Source organism: Gadus morhua, chromosome 20, assembly GCF_902167405.1.
Source record: "Gadus morhua chromosome 20, gadMor3.0, whole genome shotgun sequence".
Classification (NCBI taxonomy): domain Eukaryota; kingdom Metazoa; phylum Chordata; class Actinopteri; order Gadiformes; family Gadidae; genus Gadus; species Gadus morhua.
The window spans coordinates 22144327-22168858 of record NC_044067.1 but is presented as its reverse complement, the minus strand read 5'-3'; the positions used below and the strand labels follow the sequence as shown (position 1 = coordinate 22168858).

Below are 24532 nucleotides of genomic sequence, written 5' to 3'. Positions count from 1 at the left end.
ACACACACACACACACACACACACACACACACACACACACACACACACACACACACACACACACACACACACACACACACACACAACACACAGTAGTCCTATTCCTAACACGCTTTGGTAGACAGTTCTTTCTCATCCAGGATGAGCACATACGTATATAGAATATAGAATTCCTACAGCTCAGTCCGTGCATGTGTCCACAACTCCGAACACAACTCTTTGTTGCTCAGTGTCTGCATAAGATGATGATTTAAGGATCAACAGACAAATAAATACCTCTGACAGTAACTTTAGATTATTGAGAAGAGGTGTGATAAAGCTTTTATATCAAGCAAAGACATTTTCCAAGGGAGAAACTGTACTCTATTATGCAAAAGGTTCTTGAAATAGCTTATTTAAATGTTTGATAATTAACTATATACAGTGTTTAATAACTGATCAGTTGGCCCTATTTCAGTGGGCCAGTCGTGGACAATAGGGTTTATATTGTTGCTGCAGGCAAGTGTGTGACAGAGCATAATAGAAAAACAACCGCAGTCAGCAAGTCAGCCAGTAACCTCGCCCTATTTCCCCCCCACCCTCTTTGTTTGTCTCTCGCTCACTTAATCTCTTTTTACCCCTCCCTTCCCCTGGCCGATCCCCTTCTGTCCCTCTGTAGGGTCCGTTACTGGATGCTCTTCCGGGATACTGGGTTGATCTCTTCCCTCCCCTTCTCCATCACTATCTCTCTCCCTCTCCCCCATATCTCTCTCCGCCTCGCTAAATCTCTGGCTCTGGCTCATGAACAGCTGAATGGTATGTTGAACGTACACAGGAGTCCTTTCATACCGGGCGTTCCATTAAGGGACATGGGGGAGGGGCACCATGGCCGTCTCCTATCGTCTCAAAACATATCTCAATATGAACACGTTTGATAATGTATTTCCCAATGATCCTCCAAAAAGAATATAACATGATTCTTTTTATTAATTTGTTTTCGTATTTATTTATTTTATTATACGTTTAAATGAAAAAGAGATAGCTCTACACCAATAATATAGAACTTTCGGACAGATTTAGACTTGAACCTCTAAATATGATGTTAATATGATGGATTACTTTAATCTACTGACGTGTCCTCGTCATTCAACACTCAACCACATTTATTGGCCACCCTCTATTTGTTAAGTAATTATTTAATTAGAAGGAACATGTTTAGAAAGACCAATTGAAGGAGTTCAGAACTCATCTCCCTCATCTTCCTCAATGCTGTCAGTGCCAACCTCTTCATAATCTTTCTCCAGAGCGGCCATGTCTTCTCTGGCCTCTGAGAACTCTCCTTCCTCCATGCCCTCCCCAACATACCAGTGGACAAAGGCCCTCTTGGCGTACATCAGGTCAAACTTGTGGTCAAGACGAGCCCAGGCTTCAGCAATAGCAGTGGTGTTGCTCAGCATGCACACGGCCCTCTGGACCTTGGCCAGATCTCCTCCTGGAACCACAGTTGGTGGTTGGTAGTTGATGCCAACCTTGAAGCCTGTGGGACACCAGTCCACAAACTGGATGGATCTCTTGGTCTTGATGGCAGCGATGGCGGAGTTGACGTCTTTAGGCACCACGTCACCTCGGTACAGCAGACAGCAGGCCATGTATTTACCATGACGAGGATCACATTTCACCATCTGGTTGGCTGGCTCAAAGCAGGCATTGGTGATCTCTGACACAGAGAGCTGCTCGTGGTAGGCCTTCTCCGAGGAGATGACTGGAGCATAGGTGGCCAATGGGAAGTGGATACGAGGGTAGGGCACCAAGTTGGTCTGGAACTCTGTCAGGTCGACGTTCAGGGCACCATCAAAGCGAAGTGAGGCGGTGATTGAGGACACGATCTGACCAATGAGCCTGTTGAGGTTGGTGTAGGATGGACGTTCGATGTCGAGGTTCCTGCGGCAGATGTCAAAGATGGCTTCATTGTCCACCATGAAGGCACAGTCCGAGTGTTCCAGGGTGGTGTGGGTGGTCAAGATGGAGTTGTAGGGCTCGACTACAGCTGTGGACACCTGGGGCGCTGGGTAGATGGCAAACTCAAGCTTGGATTTCTTTCCGTAATCAACAGAAAGACGCTCCATCAGCAGGGAGGTGAAGCCAGAGCCTGTGCCTCCACCGAAGGAGTGGAAGATCAGGAAGCCCTGGAGGCCAGTGCACTGATCGGCCTATGACATGAAAGTCATAGTTGAGTTAGCACAACTGCAATTGAAAAAAAATCATGCACATTATGTAAAATGTGGCCAACTGAAAAGCTCCCAGTAGCAGATCTAACTGGCGTTTGGTCTTGTTGGTCATCATTAGGAGGAGGCTCACCAGTTTGCGAGTCCTGTCCAGCACAATGTCGATGATCTCCTTGCCGATGGTGTAGTGGCCGCGGGCATAGTTGTTGGCTGCGTCCTCTTTCCCAGTGATAAGCTGCTCGGGGTGGAAGAGCTGGCGGTAGGTTCCTGTACGCACCTCATCTACAGAGACATTGTTTTTGTAGGCTATACAAATCTGTGTCTGCGTATTGAACACCAACAAATCTAGTTTACTGCAAATGGTAAACCTCTTTTTCTTATTTTTTAAAGTTCATACACAATTGTTTAACTAGATTACTGAAAAGTCTCAACCCAGGTGGAATACTGATTAATGCAAAAATGGGAACAGTAATTGTATGTGCAGGTGTGCTAGACAGTTGACGAGCAGCAATGTGTGACTCACCAATCACGGTGGGCTCCAGGTCCACAAAGATGGCCCTAGGGACGTGCTTCCCGGCCGCCGTCTCGCTGAAGAAGGTGTTGAAGGAGTCGTCTGCTGAACCGATGGTCTTGCCGTTGGGAACCTGGCCGTCGGGCTGGATGCCGTGCTCCAGGCAGTACAGCTCCCAGCAGGCATTGCCAATTTGTGTCCCAGCTTGGCCCACGTGGATGGATATGCACTCACGCTACAGGGAGGGAGGGGTATAGCTCAGCTCTGCTGTTTGACCAGGGATATCCCCAATTTCAACATTAAAAAAAAGTAATGCAACGAAAGGGGTACCCTCTCCGGTTTGGGAGGTATGCGAGTATTGATACCATTGAAATGTTTCTGTATGCTTAAAATCGAATTCAAAAGGATAAACACAACTGTATCACTATTGTATGCAAATTGGATAGGCCTTGAGATAATAAATGATCATGGATATTCAATGTTTGATTGGCATACAATAGTTGCACACAGCTGCACACAGTAAGAAAGCTAGTAAGTATAGAAGCAGTAAGTATGAAGGCTGATTTCAGAAACCTACCATGATTTCTGTCGGTAGTATATGTTTCTCTTCTGTCCGATGTCCAGGTATCGGTGGGAAGATGTGTGTCAGCCAGCGGTGAGACCCAGGCTTTATATATGCTCGGTGTGAACAGTTACCCGATCCCAGAGGTAATCAGATATAATCAGAGAACACATACACCAGACAATGATCGCACCCACTCCTTGGTACACACAGTCTGAAACCAGGTCACCACCCCACTTATTGTGTGTGTGTGTGTGTGTGTGTGTGTGTGTGTGTGTGTGTGTGTGTGTGTGTGTGTGTGGTGTGTGTGTGTGTGTGTGTGTGTGTGTGTGTGTGTGTGTGTGTGTGTGTGTGTGTGTGTGTGTATGCAATTGTGTGTATGCTTGGGATTGTGTGCATGTGTGCAATTGCTTGAGTTTGTGTTTCGTTTGTGCGTCTGTGAACATGAGGTTTTCAAAAGAATAGCTTCAGAGCCTTTGGTGAGAGGAGATTGTAAACCAATGTGCTTGTTTCTGATTGGCTGAAATTCTTAAGTATTAATTCGAGCAAAGGATGGATATCTTGTGTTAGGTATGGGAAAAATATACGTTTTTGAAAGAAATATATCAACTGAAAAGTCTGAAGATAAAGGCCTCATTTAATTATCAAATATCTGACATATGATGTAAAGGAACCATTTATATTACGATATGTATCATACCCATTACAAGGGACCAACCCTGCATGTTGAAATTAAAAAGATTAATTTGATGCAACACTTCTTTGTGAGGGTAACATTGTCAAATACTGTTATTACTTAGTACTGTCTCGATATTACACATTAATAAGTAGCACAAAATGTCACATAGAACATGGTATTCATCCACAGTAAATCATGTTGCTAAAGAAGTCTTGGCTGTTTTGAAGCTTCCAACTGGATCCTACTTGTTCCACTAGATAAAAGTGCATTGTTTGCCAAACATTGAACTTTCTTCTTCCCCACATTCATATCCTTAAAGTGACAGATGTGTCTTTAGAAATCAGTACAAAGTGTTGCATATGGGACAGGATCCTGCCAGTCTATTGGTCTGCTGCCCCTTGGAGAATATAGAAACCAAATACAGGTGAATCCATGTAAAAGGTGTCTGCTCGCTGAAAGGTGAAAACACAATGCAGTCCTGATTTGCCTACTAGCGTGGTCTCATTATGAGGAACATAAAAGTCCACCACAGAAACCCTGGTTTCAATGGCCGCCCAGAAAAGGCGTTGTCACCGACGACTCGCCCCGAGCAAGCTTGATCTTTGCAGGGCTGGCTTTAATGTGTGTTCATTTCATACGGATGCACGTTCCTCTGTATTCACACACCGTTTAAACTCCTACCTCTGATATACACACATATCTAAATGCAAAAAATGTGGAGGAAGGGAGGGTAGCAGTCATGGAATCAAAGGGGAACAAATAACATTGTTTTCGGCTTATTGTATGTTCTTGCTGTGGCAGAATTGCGAGAGCTTCACTTCAGCACGTTGAAAACCAGTCTGACAACTTTAGAAGAACTACAAATTCTCCCTTAGGCTTTCTCCAAACTGTTTGATTACTGAATATTTCACTCATGGTAACTCATGAATTCTAATTAGACTGTATTTATTTTTCTGGTTGATGGTCTTTTGTTGTATTGTTTAATTCTCAGTCCCTTTCCTCCAGTAGTGTAAAAAGTGACACTCACTAAAAATGTTCAGAAATGTATTGATGGCAACATAGGAAGTTAGTAGAACTAAGCAGTGTGACCTGAGTTAACTTACTACCTACACCTGTCTCCTATTACACTGCTACTTATTACAGAACGTTTCTGTCCTAGAGCTGAACACAGACCTTGATACTGATACAGAATATACAAAGATGCAGGCGGCTGTGGTTGACTGTACCCTATTTCAGCATTTCTAAGCGTATTATGTAGCCTTGTTGTAATTCCAGTTTTACAGGATTGCACCTTTTATGACACTATATGTTGCCTTTTAAAACTATAAAGCAATAGCATTCATTAGAACCATCTGTAAAACACTGTATTTGAGGTATTGATGGTAAAAAAATCAATGACCTTTTTCTTGACCAGATGATTGCTGGGATCATCATCTGGTCAACATGGATCATGAAAGAGCCAAAAGCACAGCCACTGCAAAATAACAATAAAAACAGTGCATATAGGAGCAGTAGAACGGGCCTGAGTCATGGCAGGGTCTGTGCATGCGTATTAGTCCTACTGCCACTTCCTCTTCAAACATTAACCCGATTTTGTTACCACACACACACACTGAGCTAACCTTGCCCTCTTGTTTATTTTTGCTTGCTGTGTGTAACAGGAGTTACGGTTTTAACAATTGGCCTATATCCCTCTACTGCAAGTCTTTAGTAATACAAGTTGCCTGTCTTCTCTCAATCATGCTGCCCTCTTTTTACTATCTTAGTGTGGCTAGAGCCTATGCATTGCATGTTCTTTCATTGCCTTCAGCTTCTTTGTTTTTATTATAACGTACAACAAATATTGTGTTGAAGGGGATATCAGGACAAAAAAAGAGAAATCTTGTCTGGATCCAATTGGAGACTCATGAAATGAGTGTTAAAGAAACAGAAAGAACAGAGAATGAGTGACTACCAAATCGCTTTGGTGAACAAATGTTACTGTGGCAGTGTTAACCGAAATACGACGGAGGCTGGAAAGCCCCCACTCCTCATGGATTAATCAAAAGACGTGTTTGTTGTCTTTGAGTTACAAACAGCTCATTGTGTGAAATGTGCAGCTACTAGGCTTCTCTCACGCATGGAGAGAGGAATACTAGGACTATACCACAGTTATGTCTTGATAAGCCTTAACAAAGCACCACTGCACTCTAAATGGGTTTTGTATTATATATGGTGTGTTGAACAAGAGTTGAGAGAGAAAACTAATTTGCTTGAGTGGATAAATGCTCAGATGGGGATTTGAGTATTCCTTTTTTTAAGTATAGTTATTTTCAGTAACTAGCTAATATACAGAACTGATAAAGCTAGATTATATGGAGAAAATCCATATCAATAGGGAGAGAAATATACCTCCCTATCTCTTCAATGGAGAGATTCTAGAGATGACTGCAGACTGGAGGAGATAGAAAAGCAGTGCGGTGCCGACCCCACACCCTGACCAACAGAAGTCTTCCATTGGAATCCTCAGATGACGTCACATCATTTGTTGATTGCTCCTGCTCACTTGCATCCACTGTGTTAACCTTCTCTTTCAGCTCCATTCTCTGAGGGTTGTTGCATCCCCATGAGGGACAGAAGGCAGGATGTGGGTCCAAGGACAAGACGATGAGCACCCACCAAGGCATAACAACACTATCGATGTTTGACTTCATTAACACTTCAATCATAGTCAATATATCCATTGCTTATTTGCTTGCAGATTTTTTGAGTCTGAAGAATTGAGTTAAGCCTAAAACACATCTTTACCTCTTGTAGGGTCATGCCATGTCTTATCGGGTGCAGGGCAATCAAGTCTGGATTGACTTGGAAATGAGTGAGCAGAGCGGTCAGAATATGCATGAGAGTATACAATGCTGGATTTCTAATTGTACTTACGGTCAGGCAAGTATGTGCAATCTGTAAGGACACCATTGTCAGCCTCTTTCCACACATTTGGTTGTAAAGGCGCCTGTTCAGTCACTGAGTCAGCTCGGCTGGGAGAGGCTTCAAGGGTCAATGCTTTTATATGTTATGGAATTGTTACTGTAATTAAAGGTGAAATAAGGCATGTTAGTCACGTCAGTAGTCTAAATGCCCAGCAAGTCACACACCTAGTAAGTACGATCTTAGTAAAGGCTTACTATCAATACAGATCAATATAATAGCATTCATAGCCAAATAACCTGAAAACCCATGCCAACTCACCACTACGTTGCTATGCTTAGCAAAAATATATGTATGTGTATTTTGGTACAGATGAATCATGCTTATGTGCCATTACATCCCTAGTCTTGTAAGTTACTTATTTTACTAATTTTAGCCTCACATAAAGTGGGTTATTATTCCAGTCATATTTCCCTCAATAAGGTCCATCTGATCTCTTGGCTCAGTCCGATTTCGTTGCTCATAGGAAAATCTCAGTCCTATCCCTCACTGTTTACAAAACTAAGATTATCTCTACCAAGAACCATTAGAGACTCGATCAATGTCGAGAAATGGACTGACCTGAATAAGATCCAGCTACGTAGGATAATGCTTAGTAAAAATGAATTTCATCGCTGGATCGACAATTGGGCCGGTCCAGCAACTCCCAACGGCTAGCCGTTATAGGAGCATATAACTGTACTGTACTGTACTGTTACGCGTTCACGCGCCGTGGAGCCATGTCCGAAACCCATTTAAAGGTAGAGTAAGGGGTAAGGGGGAGGGCTAACACCCCCTCAAAATTGAGATTTTCGATGGGCACGCTCAAAGAAACTGAGAACGCTCCAGTTGTGACTTGCTTCCACAATACCTTGCGAGAAAATGGAAAATTAAGAAAAATCCTAGGCAAGATGGCAGACGAAAAGATGCGACGGGATTGAACACCACAAATGTAAGTGTTTTCTATGTTAATAATCACGCCGGGGACTCAGCCCGGCCCAGTCGGGGAGCTGCCGGGCTCATGAGTCATGTCGTATGATATCCATATGTTCCATGTTCTAGGGACTCCAGGTTGAAGATGAGCTTTAATCCCCTTCCAAGTAATGCAATTATTTGTTTTAAAAGGCTTATTAGCCTGGAAAATGGTGGATCAATGTGATTTTGTTTCTTTTTATAAATCAGTGTACTTTTTCATTTATTTTGGTAGAAATATCTATCTATCTATCAGTTATTATATATGTACATAACATGTGGCCATATAACCCAGTTCTACCATATAATTCCTTCTTATGTTTTCTTTCAGGAGATCATTGAGGCCGCTGCCATCACAGAGCCCATCCCTCCACCACCTCAAGCACCTCTTCTGCATTGGTAGCCCTAAAACCCCCAGGGAGATAGAAAGATTAACAATTCACTGATTGTTTAAAACCGACCAAGTTATTGATAAAATGTGATGGTTGATGCCTTTTTCTAATGTGCAATGTTAGTTCCATTATATCACTTCTTGTTTGTATGATATTTATTAAGAGTGTGCATCTCTCCTTTATAGGACGATCCGATACGTATCTAGACACATGTGCTACGATACGATTCAGGGACGATACATTTTAATATGGAACGATTCGATGCGATTCGATTCAATGTTGTGACGGCCCGGTGAGATTTGATGAGATACGAATCAATCTGATAGATACAGTTAATACTCATTTAACGTTAACACATACATTTTCTATTGATTAAAATAAACCTTCTATAAAAGAGACATTGCCTACTTTCAAATATATACATGGTATAGGGATCATGGAATCTTAGGTTTTTATATTTATTTCTTTATGTAAATTAAGTGTTTCTTCTTTAAAGTGTTCTTGTTCTTAACCGATTCTTATCTAATACCACCTTTAACATGTAGCTAAGTGACATTCAAAATAAATGGTATATTACAAGGGACAGATTGTAGTATTAAAACATGCCAATTACAAAATACATAAAATAAATACCATTTCAGGTTTAACATCTTTACAATGGGGCTTGCTCGTTGCCCGAGACAATGGCAGCCAGTCTGTACCTTGTAGCAATATCAGGTGTCTGGCTATCTGCTAGGGCAGGCATCTCCAAACAGCGGACCGCGGTCCGCAAGTGACGTTCCTATCCGGACCCATGACCAATTAAAAATAATAATAAAAAAGAAATTGCGAGAATTTTATTTTATTTTTTTTATGATTTCACTATACAAAGCATGATAATGTTAGTAAAATCATTTCTCACTGAAATACAAATTGAAAGGCAGAATAGTCTGTTGTACAGCATAAAAACAGCAAAAAGCAATGATCTTCAAAGAGCAAAGATCATGCACTCACCGAACTCCCCCCCTCCCTCCGTCTGTCACGGCATGTGCGTTATAGCGTCACTCAAATAATAGCAAATCAAATTTTTTGTTTACCGGAAGAGCGATTTGGAATGAAAAAATGGCTAGCTCGAAAATAAGGAAATTTGACCCCGAAAACAGCCATTTTAAAGATGAATGGACTCACCAATACATGTTCATTCTCCCGCAAGGCAGTACAAAACCTTTGTTGTGTCTTTTATGTGTTGAAACCGTGGCGCTGATAAAAAGCGGGAATATTAAGCGGCATTACGATTCCAAACACAGATCCTTCGAGGAAAAGTATCCCCAGAAGTCAGAAGTAAGAGCGTGGAAAATATCCGAGCTGAGAGCTCAGTATGAGAGGTGTCTTCACACACTCATTAACAGGCCAGCAACGTGCAAATGAATGCTTTCATTTGCACTTTCAGTGACACGACTGTGCTTGAACGCCGCTGCCGAGACGTTACTTGAAGGTCAACAAAGGGATGAATTGTGTGAAAAAATAAAGCAAATCCCAATGTGAGCTGCAACGACAACCAGAAAATCTGAAATGTTATCAGATGACGCACTGTCACAGCTTCATGCGGCTGTTCAGAGTGCCCCATCCTTAGCCATTGATGAGTTTTCAGATGTAACGGATAATGCCCAGCTTTTGGTTGTGCAATTGTTTTATCAAGACAAGAAAGAGATCTGTAAGGACCTGTTGGGTCTAACACCACTTGAGACACTGTTTTGCTTACTTGAAATGAAGGCCTAATGCTCTTTTTTTGTGTTTATTTGAAATGTAGGCCTGGTGTACCTGTTTTGCTTACTTGAAATGTAGGCCTAATGCACTTTGTGTTTATTTGAAGTGTAGGCCTAGTGTTCCTGTTCTGCTTACTTTACATGTAGGCCTTATGCACTTTTTTATGTTTACTTGAATTGCAGGCCTAATGTACCTGTTTTGTTTACTTGAAATGTTAATATGCGTTACTTTGTCTTAGTTTTTCATGGTTAAAAGTAAGCTATTTGGAAATTGAAAATAAATACACCTGAAATAAGGTAATATGCCGTGTTGATTGTATTTGACCAAAGAAGGCTATTATGACGTGGTAGGTTCAGACCTTTCTTGGAAGGAATTTTTAGTAACTGGACCTTGTTCAATTTTAATTGAATACCCCTTGCTAGGGGGTCACGGGGAGGTTGGGGATCAAGCATTTCGAGTTGACTAATGATGACGTCAGAGGGTATGGACTAGGGATGACGTCAAAGGGTAGGGTTGTCCCATTTGGTAGGGGAAGAAGGGTAGGGGAATAGTGGGGGCGTCTTAAAAGTTAGGATTAGGGTTAGGGGTAGGGTTGAGCAATGAGGGGTAGGGTTGAGCAATGAGCAATGAATTCATATTCAGCCTTAGTCTTCACATGGCAAAGCTGGAATTTCTTTGTTTGTGTTGTACTCGACTTAATCTAGAGTTGAGTCATGAAACATACAAGTTAAACGTGTTATGCCGCAGTACCCTGGTAGAACCAGGCTGCTGGGTTCAGCACAGTGCCCACTATGAGCGCCCTCTCCCATAATCAAATAATATTCTAATTCCAATGATTACTTTTCCTCACACAATGCCACCATTACACCTGCTTAGGGGCAACTAAAACTAAAACTAGTTTGTGTTTTGGACCCGTTTTGATTTAGCAAACCCCACCCTAGCTAACAATGAGCTGGTGCCACCGCCCCCGGGCCTGCCGACGGAGGGACCAATCAGAGTGTTAGGCTTTCGGTGCAAAAGGATCCAATCGCAGACAGAAGGCTTGGTTATAAGAACTTTCTGAGTTTATTCCCAGCAAGGCACAGGTATCATACAGGCACGATCCGACAGAGACTGAATGGGCACACTGAGCTTAAGTAGCCACAAACCAATCAACACACATTAGCAACAGGTGTGTTCACAAACTCAGGGGATATCAGCAAACCAAAGAAAAGCAGGAAGTAGCAGGTTGGAGTCGAAAGTACATTGCAATCCAAAACAAACAGAAAACACCAACTGACCTACAAAATGTAAATAAATAATAAAAAACACATGTTGCTGAAAAAACAGGAACTTAAATATCCGGATCCCTTACAGTACCCCCCCTCCTACAGACGCCTCCTGGCGTCATAACTGGGGGAACTGGATGTTTCTCTAGAAAGTCCTTAATGAGCGAACGGTCAAGAATGTCACGACCTGGAACCCAGCACCTCTCTTCTGGACCGTAGCCCTCCCATTCCACTAGGAACTGGAGGCCGCGGCCCCGGCGACGAACATCTAAGAGCTGGTGAACAGTGAAAGTCTCTGAGCCATCAATGATTCGTGGTGGAGGAGGGGGCTTGGGGGCGGGGCAGAGCTGGCTCAAGACAAAGGGCTTAACCCTGGAAACATGGAAGGTGGGATGGATGCGGCGGAGGTTGGGGGGGAGCTTTAGACGGACAGCAGTGGGGCCAATAAGTCTCTCAATGGGGTAAGGACCAATGAAGCGGGGTGCGAGTTTCCGAGACTCCACCCTGAGTGGAATGTCCCGGGTCGACAGCCAGACACGCTGTCCCACACGATAGGGAGGAGCCTTAGAGCGACGGCGGTCTGCCTGACTCTTCATCTTGACCGAGGCACGCTGCAGAGCTGTCCGTGTGCTTCTCCATGTCTGCCGGCAACGGCGGACGAAGGCCTGGGCTGAAGGCACGCTGACCTCTACCTCCTGAGCAGGGAATAGGGGGGGCTGGTAGCCGAGACAGCATTCAAAAGGGGAGAGGCCTGAGGAGGCAGATGGGAGGGAATTAATTGAATACTCAACCCAAGGTAGCTGGGAGCTCCAGGAGAACGATCTCTCAGCTGCCATGCAACGCAAAGTCGTCTCAAGTTGTTGGTTTGCCCGCTCCGTCTGGCCATTGCTTTGAGGATGGTACCCTGAGGACAAACTGACAGAAACACCAATGAGAGTGCAGAAGGCCTTCCAGAAGTGAGACGTGAACTGTGGGCCTCTGTCGGAAACTACATCCACAGGCAATCCATGGTCCTTGAACACATGCAGCATGACTAAGCTTGCAGTCTCCTTGGCAGAGGGGATCTTGGTTAATGGAACAAGATGTACTGATTTGGAAAATCGATCAACAACTGTGAGAATAGTGGTGTTACCATCAGACGGTGGGAGGCCAGTAACGAAATCCAGAGCAATGTGAGACCACGGTCTCTTGGGGATGGGTAGGGGCTGCAACAGGCCGGAAGAGGGTTGCGTGGAGTTCTTACTCCGTGCACAGACAGAACAGGCTGAGACAAAGGCACGAACATCACCTCCAATGGTAGGCCACCAAAATCTCCGGCGGATGAAGGCTTGGGTGCGCCTAGCTCCAGGATGGCAGGAGAGCCGGGAAGAATGACCCCACTGCAAGACCTGGGAACGGAGGGGCACAGGGACAACAGGCGGTTGACAGGGCACTGACTGGGAGCAGCATTGTCCGGTTGGGGGGAGCGCACCAGAGACTCTATGTCCCACTGGACTGCCCCAACAATACGGTGACCAGGAAGGATATTCCTCGGTTCCTCTGGGCAACTTGAGGCAGGGAAGATGCGGGAGAGGGCATCTGGTTTGCCATTTTTTGATCCGGGACGGAAAGACAGGGTGAAGTTGAATCGGGAAAATAAAGGCACCAGCGGGCTTGGCGGGAATTCAGACGTTTTGCTGTGCGAATGTATTCAAGGTTCTTATGATCAGTCCAAACCAAAAAAGGAACACTAGACCACTCTAGCCAATGGCGCCACTCCTCTAGAGCCAACTTAACAGCCAGCAATTCTCGATTGCCAACGTCATAGTTGTGCTCCGAAGGTGTGAGTCGATGGGAGAAAAAGGCGCAAGGGTGTACCTTCCCATCCTTGGCTGAACGCTGGGAAAGAATGGCTCCAACACCCACATCTGACGCGTCCACCTCCACGATGAACTGGCGGTTGGGGTCAGGCTGTGTCAGGATGGGGGCAGAGGTAAACCGGCTCTTGAGATCTTGAAAAGCTCTCTCCGCAGCAGGTGACCAGACAAACTGAACTGATGTTGAGGTAAGGGCAGTGAGAGGGGCAGCCAACCCGCTGTAGTCTCTGATAAACCGCCGATAGAAATTAGCAAATCCCAGAAAGCGTTGCATCTCACGGCGGGTTGTCGGTTGGGGCCAGTCAACGACTGCTCTCACCTTCTGTTTATCCATCTCAATGGCCCCGGTAGAGATAACAAACCCCAGGAAGGGAACAGAGCTGCGGTGGAACTCACATTTCTCTGCCTTAACATAGAGTTGATTCTCCAGGAGGCGCTGGAGAACCTGGCGGACATGACGAACATGGTCAGTAGGGGAGCGAGAAAAAATCAAAATGTCATCTATATAGACAAAAACAAACTTATTTAACATGTCTCTGAGGATGTCATTAACTAGTGCCTGGAAAACAGCCGGGGCATTGGTGAGGCCAAAAGGCATGACGAGGTACTCATAATGACCGGTTGGGGTATTGAACGCGGTCTTCCATTCATCCCCCTCGCGAATCCGAACCAGGTGGTAAGCACTCCGGAGGTCCAGTTTGGAGAATATGGTTGACCCATGGAGTAGCTCGAATGCGGACGACATGAGGGGAAGAGGGTACCGGTCCTTGATAGTGATGTCATTGAGACCACGATAATCAATACAGGGGCGAAGGGAGCCATCCTTCTTAGCAACGAAAAAGAATCCTGCCCCCGCAGGGGAGGAAGAGGGGCGAATTATGCCGTTAGTCAATGACTCCTGAATATACTTCTCCATGGACCCATATTCAGGTCGGGAGAGGGAGTAGAGTCGGCCCCTGGGTGGTGCCTTACCCGGTAGGAGGTCGGTACCACAATCATTGGGGCGATGAGGGGGAAGGGCAACGGCGCGGGATTTACTAAACACGGCCTTGAGGTCCATGTACACAGAGGGAATGGCAGACAAATCAGGGAATTCACCAGGGGAATCAACCACGGCAGGGACGGGGACATGAGCTTGGCAAAGGCAGAGTGACAAACAGGAAGGGCTCCAGCCCAGAACCTTGTTGCTGACCCAGTCAATGTGAGGGTTATGTTTCCTCAACCAGGGATGACCAAGGACTAAGGGAGCGTGAGGGGACTCAATAATGTGGAGCTGGATCTGTTCACGATGGTTGCCAGAAACTAGAAGAGACACCGGAGCAGACACATGGGTTATATCAGCAAGCTTCCTACAGTTCAATGCATTGGCCACTAGGGGTGAGTCTAAAGGAAGAATCTGCAGTCCCAATTGAAAAGCTAGTCTAGTGTCAATGAAATTCTCATCAGCCCCAGAGTCAATGAGAACGGTGAGTGGTTGCTGCTGACCAGCCCACTCTGTTGTAGCAGGAAGCAGGATCGAGGAGGACTTGAAAAGGGTAGAGCTCACCAGTACTCCTCGTTTCACTGATGAGCACCTCCTTTTGATGGACAAGAGACGGAGAAGTGGCCAGACTGACCACAATACAGGCACAAATTGCCATTGAGTCTCCGCTGCTTCTCTGATGCTGTGAGGTGATAGCGGTTAATCTGCATTGGCTCTGGAGGTGTGGATGAGGTGAGTGGCAGGGCTGGCCAGGCCGGATGAGGAGCTGCCCCTTCACCTGGTGCTCCACCAAGGCTTCTGGGAGATCTCCACTTGCGGCGCTGCTGCAGTCGGGAGTCCACGCGGATGGCCAGGTCAACCAGAGCATCGAAGCTGGTGGGGGGTTCCTGGGTAATCACTTCATCCTTTATGGTCTCTGAGAGACCATTGAGAAACACGTCGAACTGAGCGTCTGTATTCCATCCACTAGAAGAAGCCAGAGTCCGGAAATCTATGGCATAGTCCGACACAGAGCGGTTTCCCTGGCGGATATGCAGCATCTCCCGTGCCGCCTCTCTGCCGTGCTTGGAACGATCAAACGCCTTCCTCATCTCTTCAGAGAATGTGGAGAAGAGGTTGCAGAAGGTCTCCCTGGCTGACCAGACAGCTGTGCCCCACTCTCTAGCTCGGCCGGACAACTGGGTAATGACATACGCCACTCTTGCTTGGTCGGTAGGGAAAGCTGACGGTTGTAGTTGGAAGATTAGTTTGCATTGGGCTAAGAACGAACGACAGGTACCTGGCTCCCCTGAATAGTGTTCGGGAGGGGGCAGACGGGGCTCTGAGACTGAAGGGTTGGGCCGTGGTACGACGGGGTCCAGGAGAGCTGCCACTGGAGGGGCCCTTGAGACTTGGAGTTGTTGAACCTGGGCTGCGAGATCAGTGAGCCCATTTGAGATGGCCGTTACTGTTCTCCCAAACTCCTCCAGTTGCTGCTGTTGTCTCCCCAGAGCGACACCATGGTGTTTGAGGACCGTCTTCCACTGGCTGATTTCTGCTGGATCCATACTGGTCGGATTGTACTGTTAGGCTTTCGGTGCAAAAGGATCCAATCGCAGACAGAAGGCTTGGTTATAAGAACTTTCTCTGAGTTTATTCCCAGCAAGGCACAGGTATCATACAGGCACGATCCGACAGAGACTGAATGGGCACACTGAGCTTAAGTAGCCACAAACCAATCAACACACATTAGCAACAGGTGTGTTCACAAACTCAGGGGATATCAGCAAACCAAAGAAAAGCAGGAAGTAGCAGGGTGGAGTCGAAAGTACATTGCAATCCAAAACAAACAGAAAACACCAACTGACCTACAAAATGTAAATAAATAATAAAAAACACATGTTGCTGAAAAAACAGGAACTTAAATATCCGGATCCCTTACACAGAGGACTCTGTTGTTCTAGGCGACGGGTTACATTTGATAAAGCAAGGTGCCTTGCACTCTCTGCTCATTACGATTTTTCATATAATTGCCTGATGAGTTTTATCTAGCAACCACATGCACAATTAATATAACATAACATATGAAACTTAACATTAGGCTACAAATGTTTAAACTTAACTGGTGAACCATCATCAAGAATAGTGCAAATTTATATTTTTCTCTTGAATGCTCTTGAATAGCTCTAGTGCCAGGGTCAGTCTCATTTGCACCACGATCACACTCACACCTGGTGGACGGTGGTGAAGTAGCGCCCTTTAATAGGAACTCAAGTAGGTTGTGTCTCCAATAAGTGCACTCACTCTGGTGCATCATACAACTCTGCTATCACTTCCAGCACTGCTTAAATGACAATAACACTAAAATGTATTCTTCCGGGGTCTGTATCCTTCGGTGACGACTCGTCAGGGCTCGGTCCCACCAACACCGTTGTCTCCTTTCTGACACTGCGTGGCCATGCTCCGCCTCCTCTCTAGTAGGTGCTTTTGGGAGTTTACCACTTTGTCGATGGAAGTCCTCAAAACAAGAGCCATTCAGAATGAATGGCCCTTGTGAATGGCATCCATCGATAATGTCTTTGGAGCGTTTCCCGAAACTCCTCTTAACGTGAACGCGCATTCGCTGCACTCACGACGTCGTAGGATTGTAACTGTCTACTTACACGGTGCTGAAATGGGCTCCGTAGGAGGGGGAGACGCAGGAATGTCGCAGGAAAATTGTTTTAAAAAGGGTTAAAATATATCCCCATCAAGGACAACAGCAGAGTAGCCTACGAAAAAAATAGACTGCAATTATATGAATGCTAAAGACATTAAAACACAATTTATTAGGCTTAAACCGACATATATCAGTCCTAATCCTGAATGCACTGTGCGTTTCACGGCATTTCCCCCCCTGAAATAATTCCATATGACAAAAAATTAAAAATAGCTTGTGTGACAACTACATTTATCTTAATGGGCTGATTTCTGAAACATGCTTTGCGCAGCAAAGAGAGCCGACTTAATCTGATTCCGCATAAGGGTTTCCTTGATTGATAATTTGATTGGCTATAAAAGCCCCTCCGGAAATAGGGTAAGGCCTCTAGAAAATGGCGGACAAAGGGAAAAAGAGGAGGTATATGTTTAAGGCAGAAGAGATTAACATTCTGCTGGAGGAGGTGGAGGCCAACAAAGGCATATTATTTGACCGCTTCAAAGGTGCCCACACCAACAAGCAAAAAACTAAGAAGTGGGGAGAAATAGCAGAGAGAATGACTGCGCTCACTGGCATCACTAGGTCCGATGTGGATGTCCGAAAAAAATGGCAAGACTTTGTAAGTCTAACGAAAAAGAAAGCGTCTGAATGTCGACAGCAAACTAATTTGACTGGTGCCGGGGTGAACACGGCGCAGGCCCTCAACGGCGAGGAAGAGCGAGCCATGGCCATCATAGGCTTCTCAGCCTCCCGCGGCATCCCCGGGGGAATGGATATCCATGCAGGTATCCCTGAAGAGGGAGATCCTTCACGTGAGGAATGGCAGGAGGAGGATGAACCCAGGATTGCCCACCAGTCCACCTCGGCTGCCCCCACCTCCCTATCCGTCATGACCGCACCGTCCACCTCGGCTACCATCTCCACCCCTTCCACCGCCTCCACTGCCACCGCCTCCATCATCGTTCGTGGCTGCCAATGCAGCCAAGACCTGGTGGAGTTGGAGAGGGAGAAGGTGGCTCTGCTGAGGGACGTGTGTGGTCTGCTCCGGGAATCCGCCGATTACCATAAAGAGGTGATTGTGCTGAAGAGGGCAAAGTTGGACATTATGGCACGTCAGCTAGAGACCCGGAGCAGCAAGGTGATATTTTTCAGTATATGCTAAACATATTTTCTATATATATATATGTGTGTGTGTGTGTGTGTGTGTGTGTGTGTGTGTGTGTGTGTGTGTGTGTGTGTGTGTGTGTGTGTGTGTGTGTGTGTGTGTGTGTGTTGGGAAAGTTGAATGAACTGTGAACACGTTTTCATAAGGCTTTTTTGTTCTCTTTTTAGATGTGACGGGTAGGGAGGTGGGCCAGCCGAGGTGGACTGTTGGGGGATCCTGGGTTCCTCATCCTCCTGCCATTGCTCACGTGAAGGATCTCCCTCTTCCGTGATACCCGCATGGATATCCATTCCCCCGGGGATGCCATGGAAGATGGCCATGGCGCGTACTTCCTCGTCGTTGAGGAAGTTTGCTGTCGAACTTCGGACGCTTTCTTTTTCGCTCCACATCGGACCTAGTGTTGCCAGTGACCGCAGTTATGTCAGCTATTCCCCCCCACACTTCTTAAAATGTTGCTTGTTGGTGTGGGCACCTTTGAACCGTTTATTCTTTGAGTTTTGAAATAAAAAAACCTTTTTTCAAACATGATGTTCATTTGTCATTCTTTTACTGACGACGACGCAGTCGTAACAGTGTGAAAATCATGCAATCACTATATTTCGCAATGTTTCTATCAACTGAAGCTGAACTATATAAACCACAATGGTCTCCACAAATGATATAGCACACTTCAGTGGCCGCAATAGATGAGCGCCTCTGTTGCTTTTATTGTCGTGCAAAATATGTGCATGTTTTGGGGTTAAGGCTGTTAAAATTACTCTTGGTTTAAATCCTTGAAAGGAAAAAGATGTCTGGCTACATAGCATCATTAAAAAGTAGGTTTAAATATAGGGCTACTTCTATATAATAATAATAAAGACTATAATACATGTGGAAACACCGGCAAATAGTTATATATAGGCCTACCCTTAACAAATTAACTGTTTAACATAACCGAGTGTCTGACTGATTGTTAACGTGTTGATAGTGTTGTGGAGGCATGACGCATTTAATTAACATTATTCGTTGGCAGGTTGTGGTAATTAGTCTCGGAACATAGGCCTATATATTGCAAGGGGCCATGCAGGCTACGTCAGTGCAAATAATGGCTGGTAGACAGCGTGTGCTAGCGCTCCGTGAGCAAGAGAGAGAGAGAGAGAGAGAGAGAGAGAGAGAGAGAGAGAGAGAGAGAGAGAGAGAGAGAGAGAGAGAGGTCTACAATGACTCTGCAGTCATCCAGCGCTACAGGCTGCCCAGGGAGCTGATCAGACAGCTTCTTGGGACGATCAGCGAAGACCTGAGACGCGCAACCAGGAGGAACTTTGCGCTCACACCGCAAGTACAGCTCTTGGCCGCCCTCAGGTTCTACGCCACAGGGAGCTTTCAGCAGGTCGTCGGAGATGGCCAGGGCCTGTCCAAGGCGTCAGTCTGCAGGTCGATCCAGGCAGTGACGTACAGCCTCCTCCGACTGGTTCCGCAGCACGTCCATTTCCCCACCAGGGACGAGATGCGGGCGACCCAAGAAGATTTCTTTCGGTCGTTCCGCATCCCTCAAGTGGCCGGAGCCGTGGACGGAACCTTAGTTCCCATTCTGACGCCCCATGTGGATGCCCATGTGTTCATATGCCGGAAGGGATATGCCGCTGTGAATTGTCAGGTGGTGTGCGACCATCAGGGCATCATCCTTGATGTCGTGGCGAGATGGCCTGGGAGCACACACGACTCCTTCTTCCGCGAGTCGTCCATCGGCCGGCTGCAGCCTCCAGGGAAGAGTGGCGGCTCCTCGGAGACAGTGGATATCCTCTTCGCCCTCACCTCTTCACACCTGTGAATAACCCGGGAGACGTCCATGATGAGGAATACAACGAAGCCCACCGTCTGGCCCGGTGCATCGGTGAGCGCACCATCGGGAGGTGGAAGTTGCGCTTTAGATGCCTTCACAAGTCAGGCGGAGGGCTCCAGTTTTCTCCAGCCAAGTCATGCGCCGTGATTTGTGTGACGGCTATGTTGCACAACATTGCAGCTAAGGCTGGGGTGGCATTGCTTGAACCGGAGGACGTTGAGGACGATGACGATGAGGAAGATCGGTGTGAGGACGGCCTCCCTCATAACTACGCGGCTGGTTTTCTTGCGCTTCGAAGAGTGATTGAGACTTTTTTTTTAACCCCCTCCACCCTCCCTCATTTCACTAAACATTCATCCCAGCCTTCATCCCAGCCTTTTGCCTGCTCCTTTGCTTGTTTTCTATAAAAAATTGTATTTCTTTTTTTTTTTTTTTGCTAATTTTTTTTATTTCTTTATTTTTTATTTTTTTTAATTGTTTTAATTTAATTTTTTTTTTTACATTATTTTATGCTACGTTTTATGAGTAGCCTATGTCAGTCTGCACAAATCCCCCCACTTTCTCTCACACATTTTGAGTGCCCTGCCTGCGCAAACATTTTCTGGACTGTCCCGTTTTATTTTGGCCATTTTAACATCTTTATTAATAAATTAATTAATAATCTTTATTAATTACCAAACTAAGAACATAAAGGCGCAATGCGTTTTAATAAAACGCATCCAATAGACGGAATGTCCGATGGTGTCGCCACTGAGGCTATAGCTGACGATGATCTTAGCGTCCTACGAGTACCTACGAGCACCCCTGGAGTACTTGTTAGCTACGAGCGTTTTCAAGACGTTCGTTCCCAACGATGCTTTCGGGAAACGCGGTGAAAACTCTACGATGCCCTTTCGACGCACTTCACGATCCACTTAGGCCAACGACGCTTTCGGGAAACGGGGTCCCAACGATGCTTTCGGGCGTTTCCCGAAAGCATCGTTGGGAACGAACGTCTTGAAAACGCTCGTAGCTAACGAGTACTCCAGGGGTGCTCGTAGGTAGGCCTACTCGTAGGACGCTAAGAGCATCGTCAGCTATAGCCTCAGTGGCGTCACCATCGGACATTCCGTGTATTGGATGCGTTTTATTAAAACGCATTGCGCCTTCATGTTCTTAATTTGGTAATTAATAAAGATTATTAATTAATTCATGAATAAAGATGTTAAAATGGCCAAAATAAAACGGGACAGTCCAGAAAATGTTTGCGCAGGCAGGGCACTCAAAATGTGTGAGAGAAAGTGGGGGGATTTGTGCAGACTGACATAGGCTACTCATAAAACGTAGCATAAAATAATGTAAAAAAATTAATTAAATTAAAAAAAAAAAATAAAGAAATAAAATAAAGAAATAAAAGAAATTAAAAAAAATAAAAAATAAAGAAATAAAATAAATTATAAAAAACAAGCAAAGGAGCAGGCAAAAGGCTGGGATATGGTGGGGATTGGTCACGTTGACGGGAATGTTTAGTGACATGTGGGAGGGTGGAGGGGGTTAAGAAATTGTCTCAATCACTCTTCGACGCGCATGAAAACCAGCCGCGTAGTTATGAGGGAGGCCGTCCTCACACCGATCTTCCTCGTCGTCATCGTCCTCAGCGTCCTCCGGTTCAAGCAATGCCACCCCAGCCTTAGCTGCAATGTTGTGCAACATAGCCGTCACACATATCACGGCGCATGACTTGGCCGGCGAAAACTGGAGCCCTCCGCCTGACTTGTGAAGGCATCTAAAGCGCAACTTCCACCTCCCGATCGTGCGCTCAACGATGCACCGGGCCAGACGGTGGGCTTCGTTGTATTCCTCATCAATACATACCTTACCCTATTTCCGGAGGGGCTTTTATAGCCAATCAAATTATCAATCAAGGAAACCCTTATGCGGAATCAGATTAAGTCGGCTCTCTTTGCTGCGCAAAGCATGTTTTAGAAATCAGCCCATTAAGATAAATAGTTGTCACACAAGCTATTTTTAATTTTTTGTCATATGGAATTATTTCAGGGGGGAAAATGCCGTGAAACGCACAGTGCATTCAGGATTAGGACTGATATATGTCGGTTTAAGCATAATCAATTGTGTTTTAATGTCTTTAGCATTCATATAATTGCAGTCTATTTTTTCCGTAGGCTACTCTGCTGTTGTCCTTGATGGGGATATATTTTAACCCTTTTTAACACAATTTTCCTGCGACATTCCTGCGTCTCCCCCTCCTACGGAGCCCATTTCAGCACCGTGTCAGTAGACAGTTACAATTCTACGACGTCGTGAGTGCAGCGAATGCGCGTTCACGTTAAGAGGAGTTTCGGGAAACGCGACAAAGAAATTATCGATGGATCGCAAGATCCATCGGGAGAATGATCGGACGAGCGAAGATCCATCGTTATCGGGAAACGGGGCCCTGGTCCGCTACATTTTTCATTTTTAAAAGGCAAGACGTTTAATGATCAGATTGTATATTTTCAGCAGATCTGAATCAAATGAACATACATTAAAGCATGTGCGTTTCTTATCCCCATTAATGAGTAGATTTGGGCAACGTTAACAGGAAACAGATTAGGCTAACGTGAGAATACTATATCATCTTTGTAAGCAACACGTTAACCATGATCAGCTATTTCTGTAACAGCTATAAATTCCATGAAATTAGTATTAGGCTTATCACTTTTATAATAAACTTTACACAATAAGGACAAGGGCTATTTTTATGGTACATCAATATTCATATGGATTTAGACAACCGTTATATCACTGTATTATAGCCTATAAGGAATCTTTTTATTGTGTATTTGTATCCTACAGCAGTGGATGCTGAGTAGTGGAGCGGTGCTGAGTGGACCATGGAGAGATAAAAACATAATGTATGTTTAGAATAAGCCATTTGTATTATAAAACATGATCTTGGCTGGGTGCTGCAGGTTGGCGTGTGGAGGAGCAGTTATATTGCCTGGGTGCTGGTGTGTGGAAGAGCAGTGATGTTGCCTGGGTGCTGGTGTGTGGGGGAGCAGTTCTATTTCATGTAGGCTACGCCGTCTAGGCTTCGCCTTATGGGCTTGTCCCGTGAAAATTCAAACTATGCACCTATCAGCGTGGGCACCGCCCACATTTCCCACGGTATCGTGTATATAGCGCGGTGAATACCGTCGCTCATCCTCCCTTTTCTTTCAGCACTTGTGCTTATCAGCGAGAAATTGAGAACTACTATTAAGAAGAAGATGAAGACTTAAACACGGATCTCCCGAGCCGGTGGCAGCGGCTCGGGCGAGGCCGCGGACAAACGGCCCCTTTTCAGGGCCACCTGAGAGCGCTCCTGGAGCTAGGTCCTTTTCAGGACTCCTATGCGCCTCCTGTCCCGCCTCCCTGGCACCGGGTGACGGCCACTTGGCGTGCTCTGTGTGCCTCGGCACTGACCACGCCGAGGCTGCTATGGCGGCCCCCGTCTCCTGTGTCGCCTGCCGGGAGCTGCCTGAAAATGGGATCCTCTCCAGGCATCTCTTCTTTTCCCCTGCGGTGGACCTGACGCGATGGCATCATCGACGCCGACGTTGGACGGCGACTCGGCGTCCGGTTTTTCCCGCTCTCGGGTTACAACCGCCACCGTCGCGGGGAGATCATGGGTGAGGCGGCGGCCATCAAAGGGTTTCCCATGCCGGCCCCGTCTCTCGCCCCCGTATCTGACGATATGCAGGGCGAGTGCTTTCGCACCCCATCTGCTTCCCGGCGGGTTACCCCTTGTTCCCGCCTGTGCAGCACTTGTTTACTGCTGCAGGTGGGGACCCTTCTACCCTGAAGGCTCCGGTAAGCGAGGGGGATCCCTCGCCTGGAGCCTCCACTGGCAGCTCTTCTCTGTCCGGGCGCCGGATGGCGCCCTAATGAAAAGCCGCTGCCCCCCGACCGCCTCCAGAAGCAGATTGTCGGCCTAACGGACGTTAGGCCGGCAATCCGCGGCGGCGGTCAACAACATCGCCCTGCTCTCCTCTGCCATGGTCTCCTTGTTTGCTGACAGGGAGGCCTACGGCCCGGAGGAAGCCGCGAGATGGCTGGCGGTTTTCCGCTTGTTCCAGCGCCATCCTCCAGCTATGCCAGCCGATAGCCGTTCCGGCCGGCCGGCATATGGCGTGGGCTACCATTATTCAAAGGGTCATATGGCTCTCCCACACTGCGGTGCAGGAACGAGAGCGGGCCAGCCTCGTCCAGGGTCCACTAGCGCCTGATGGCCTATTTGGTCCCCGGTTCTCCGAGGTGCTCGCGCACCAGCAGTCAGTCCGTGAGAATCGTTCCCAGTTCGGGGCGATTCTCACGGGCTCCTCCCACCAGCAGGCTGGGAGGAGGCGGGGTCCAGGCCGGTCCCAGCGTTCCAGGGGGCCGCCTCCGACTCCAGCCCCGGTGCCGCCGCAGCCGGGTAGAGCAGCGCCACGGACCGGTAAGTTCCGGAAGCTTGCTCCTACTTTTTCTTTCCCTATTAAAAAAAAAAAAGTAAAGACCGTTCGGCCGAACAGCGGTAGGCTACATGGTACCTAAAGAGCGATATTCCTCAGGCCACCTGCGTCCTACGCTTGTGGTGCGTTCCTCCATGTTGCCTCTTCCCCCCTCTCAGCCCTGTGGCTGTAGGGTGGCGGACGGACGGCGTGTTCACATGGCCTCTGGTTCACCTGCTTCTAAGAAGCGGCGTCCCTTGGAGCCTCGTGGACGGATCAGAGACTCGTTGCACGAGCCCGTG

At 46.5% G+C, this 24532-nt stretch overlaps 1 protein-coding gene across 1 annotated transcript; it reads right to left on the bottom strand.

Annotated features, from left to right (window-relative positions):
• Positions 1-1032: 1032 nt before the first annotated feature.
• On the bottom strand, positions 1033-3395 carry LOC115533160 (tubulin alpha chain-like). The gene is made up of 4 exons (XM_030343490.1): positions 3293-3395; positions 2728-2950; positions 2338-2486; positions 1033-2189 (listed from the first exon to the last, which is right to left on the bottom strand). The coding sequence occupies exons 1-4, from the start codon at positions 3293-3295 to the stop codon at positions 1218-1220; spliced, it is 1347 nt and encodes a 448-aa protein (XP_030199350.1). The 5' UTR covers positions 3296-3395; the 3' UTR covers positions 1033-1217.
• Positions 3396-24532: the final 21137 nt, after the last annotated feature.

What these genes read in the sequence shown, in the direction of transcription:
- LOC115533160 (XM_030343490.1), bottom strand. An exon ending in CCTGGAGCCCACCGTGATTG is followed by an intron (nt 2,487 to 2,727) that starts GTGAGTCACACA and finishes ATGTCTCTGTAG; the next exon opens with ATGAGGTGCGTACAGGAACC. An exon ending in TGGACAGGACTCGCAAACTG is followed by an intron (nt 2,190 to 2,337) that starts GTGAGCCTCCTC and finishes TTCATGTCATAG; the next exon opens with GCCGATCAGTGCACTGGCCT.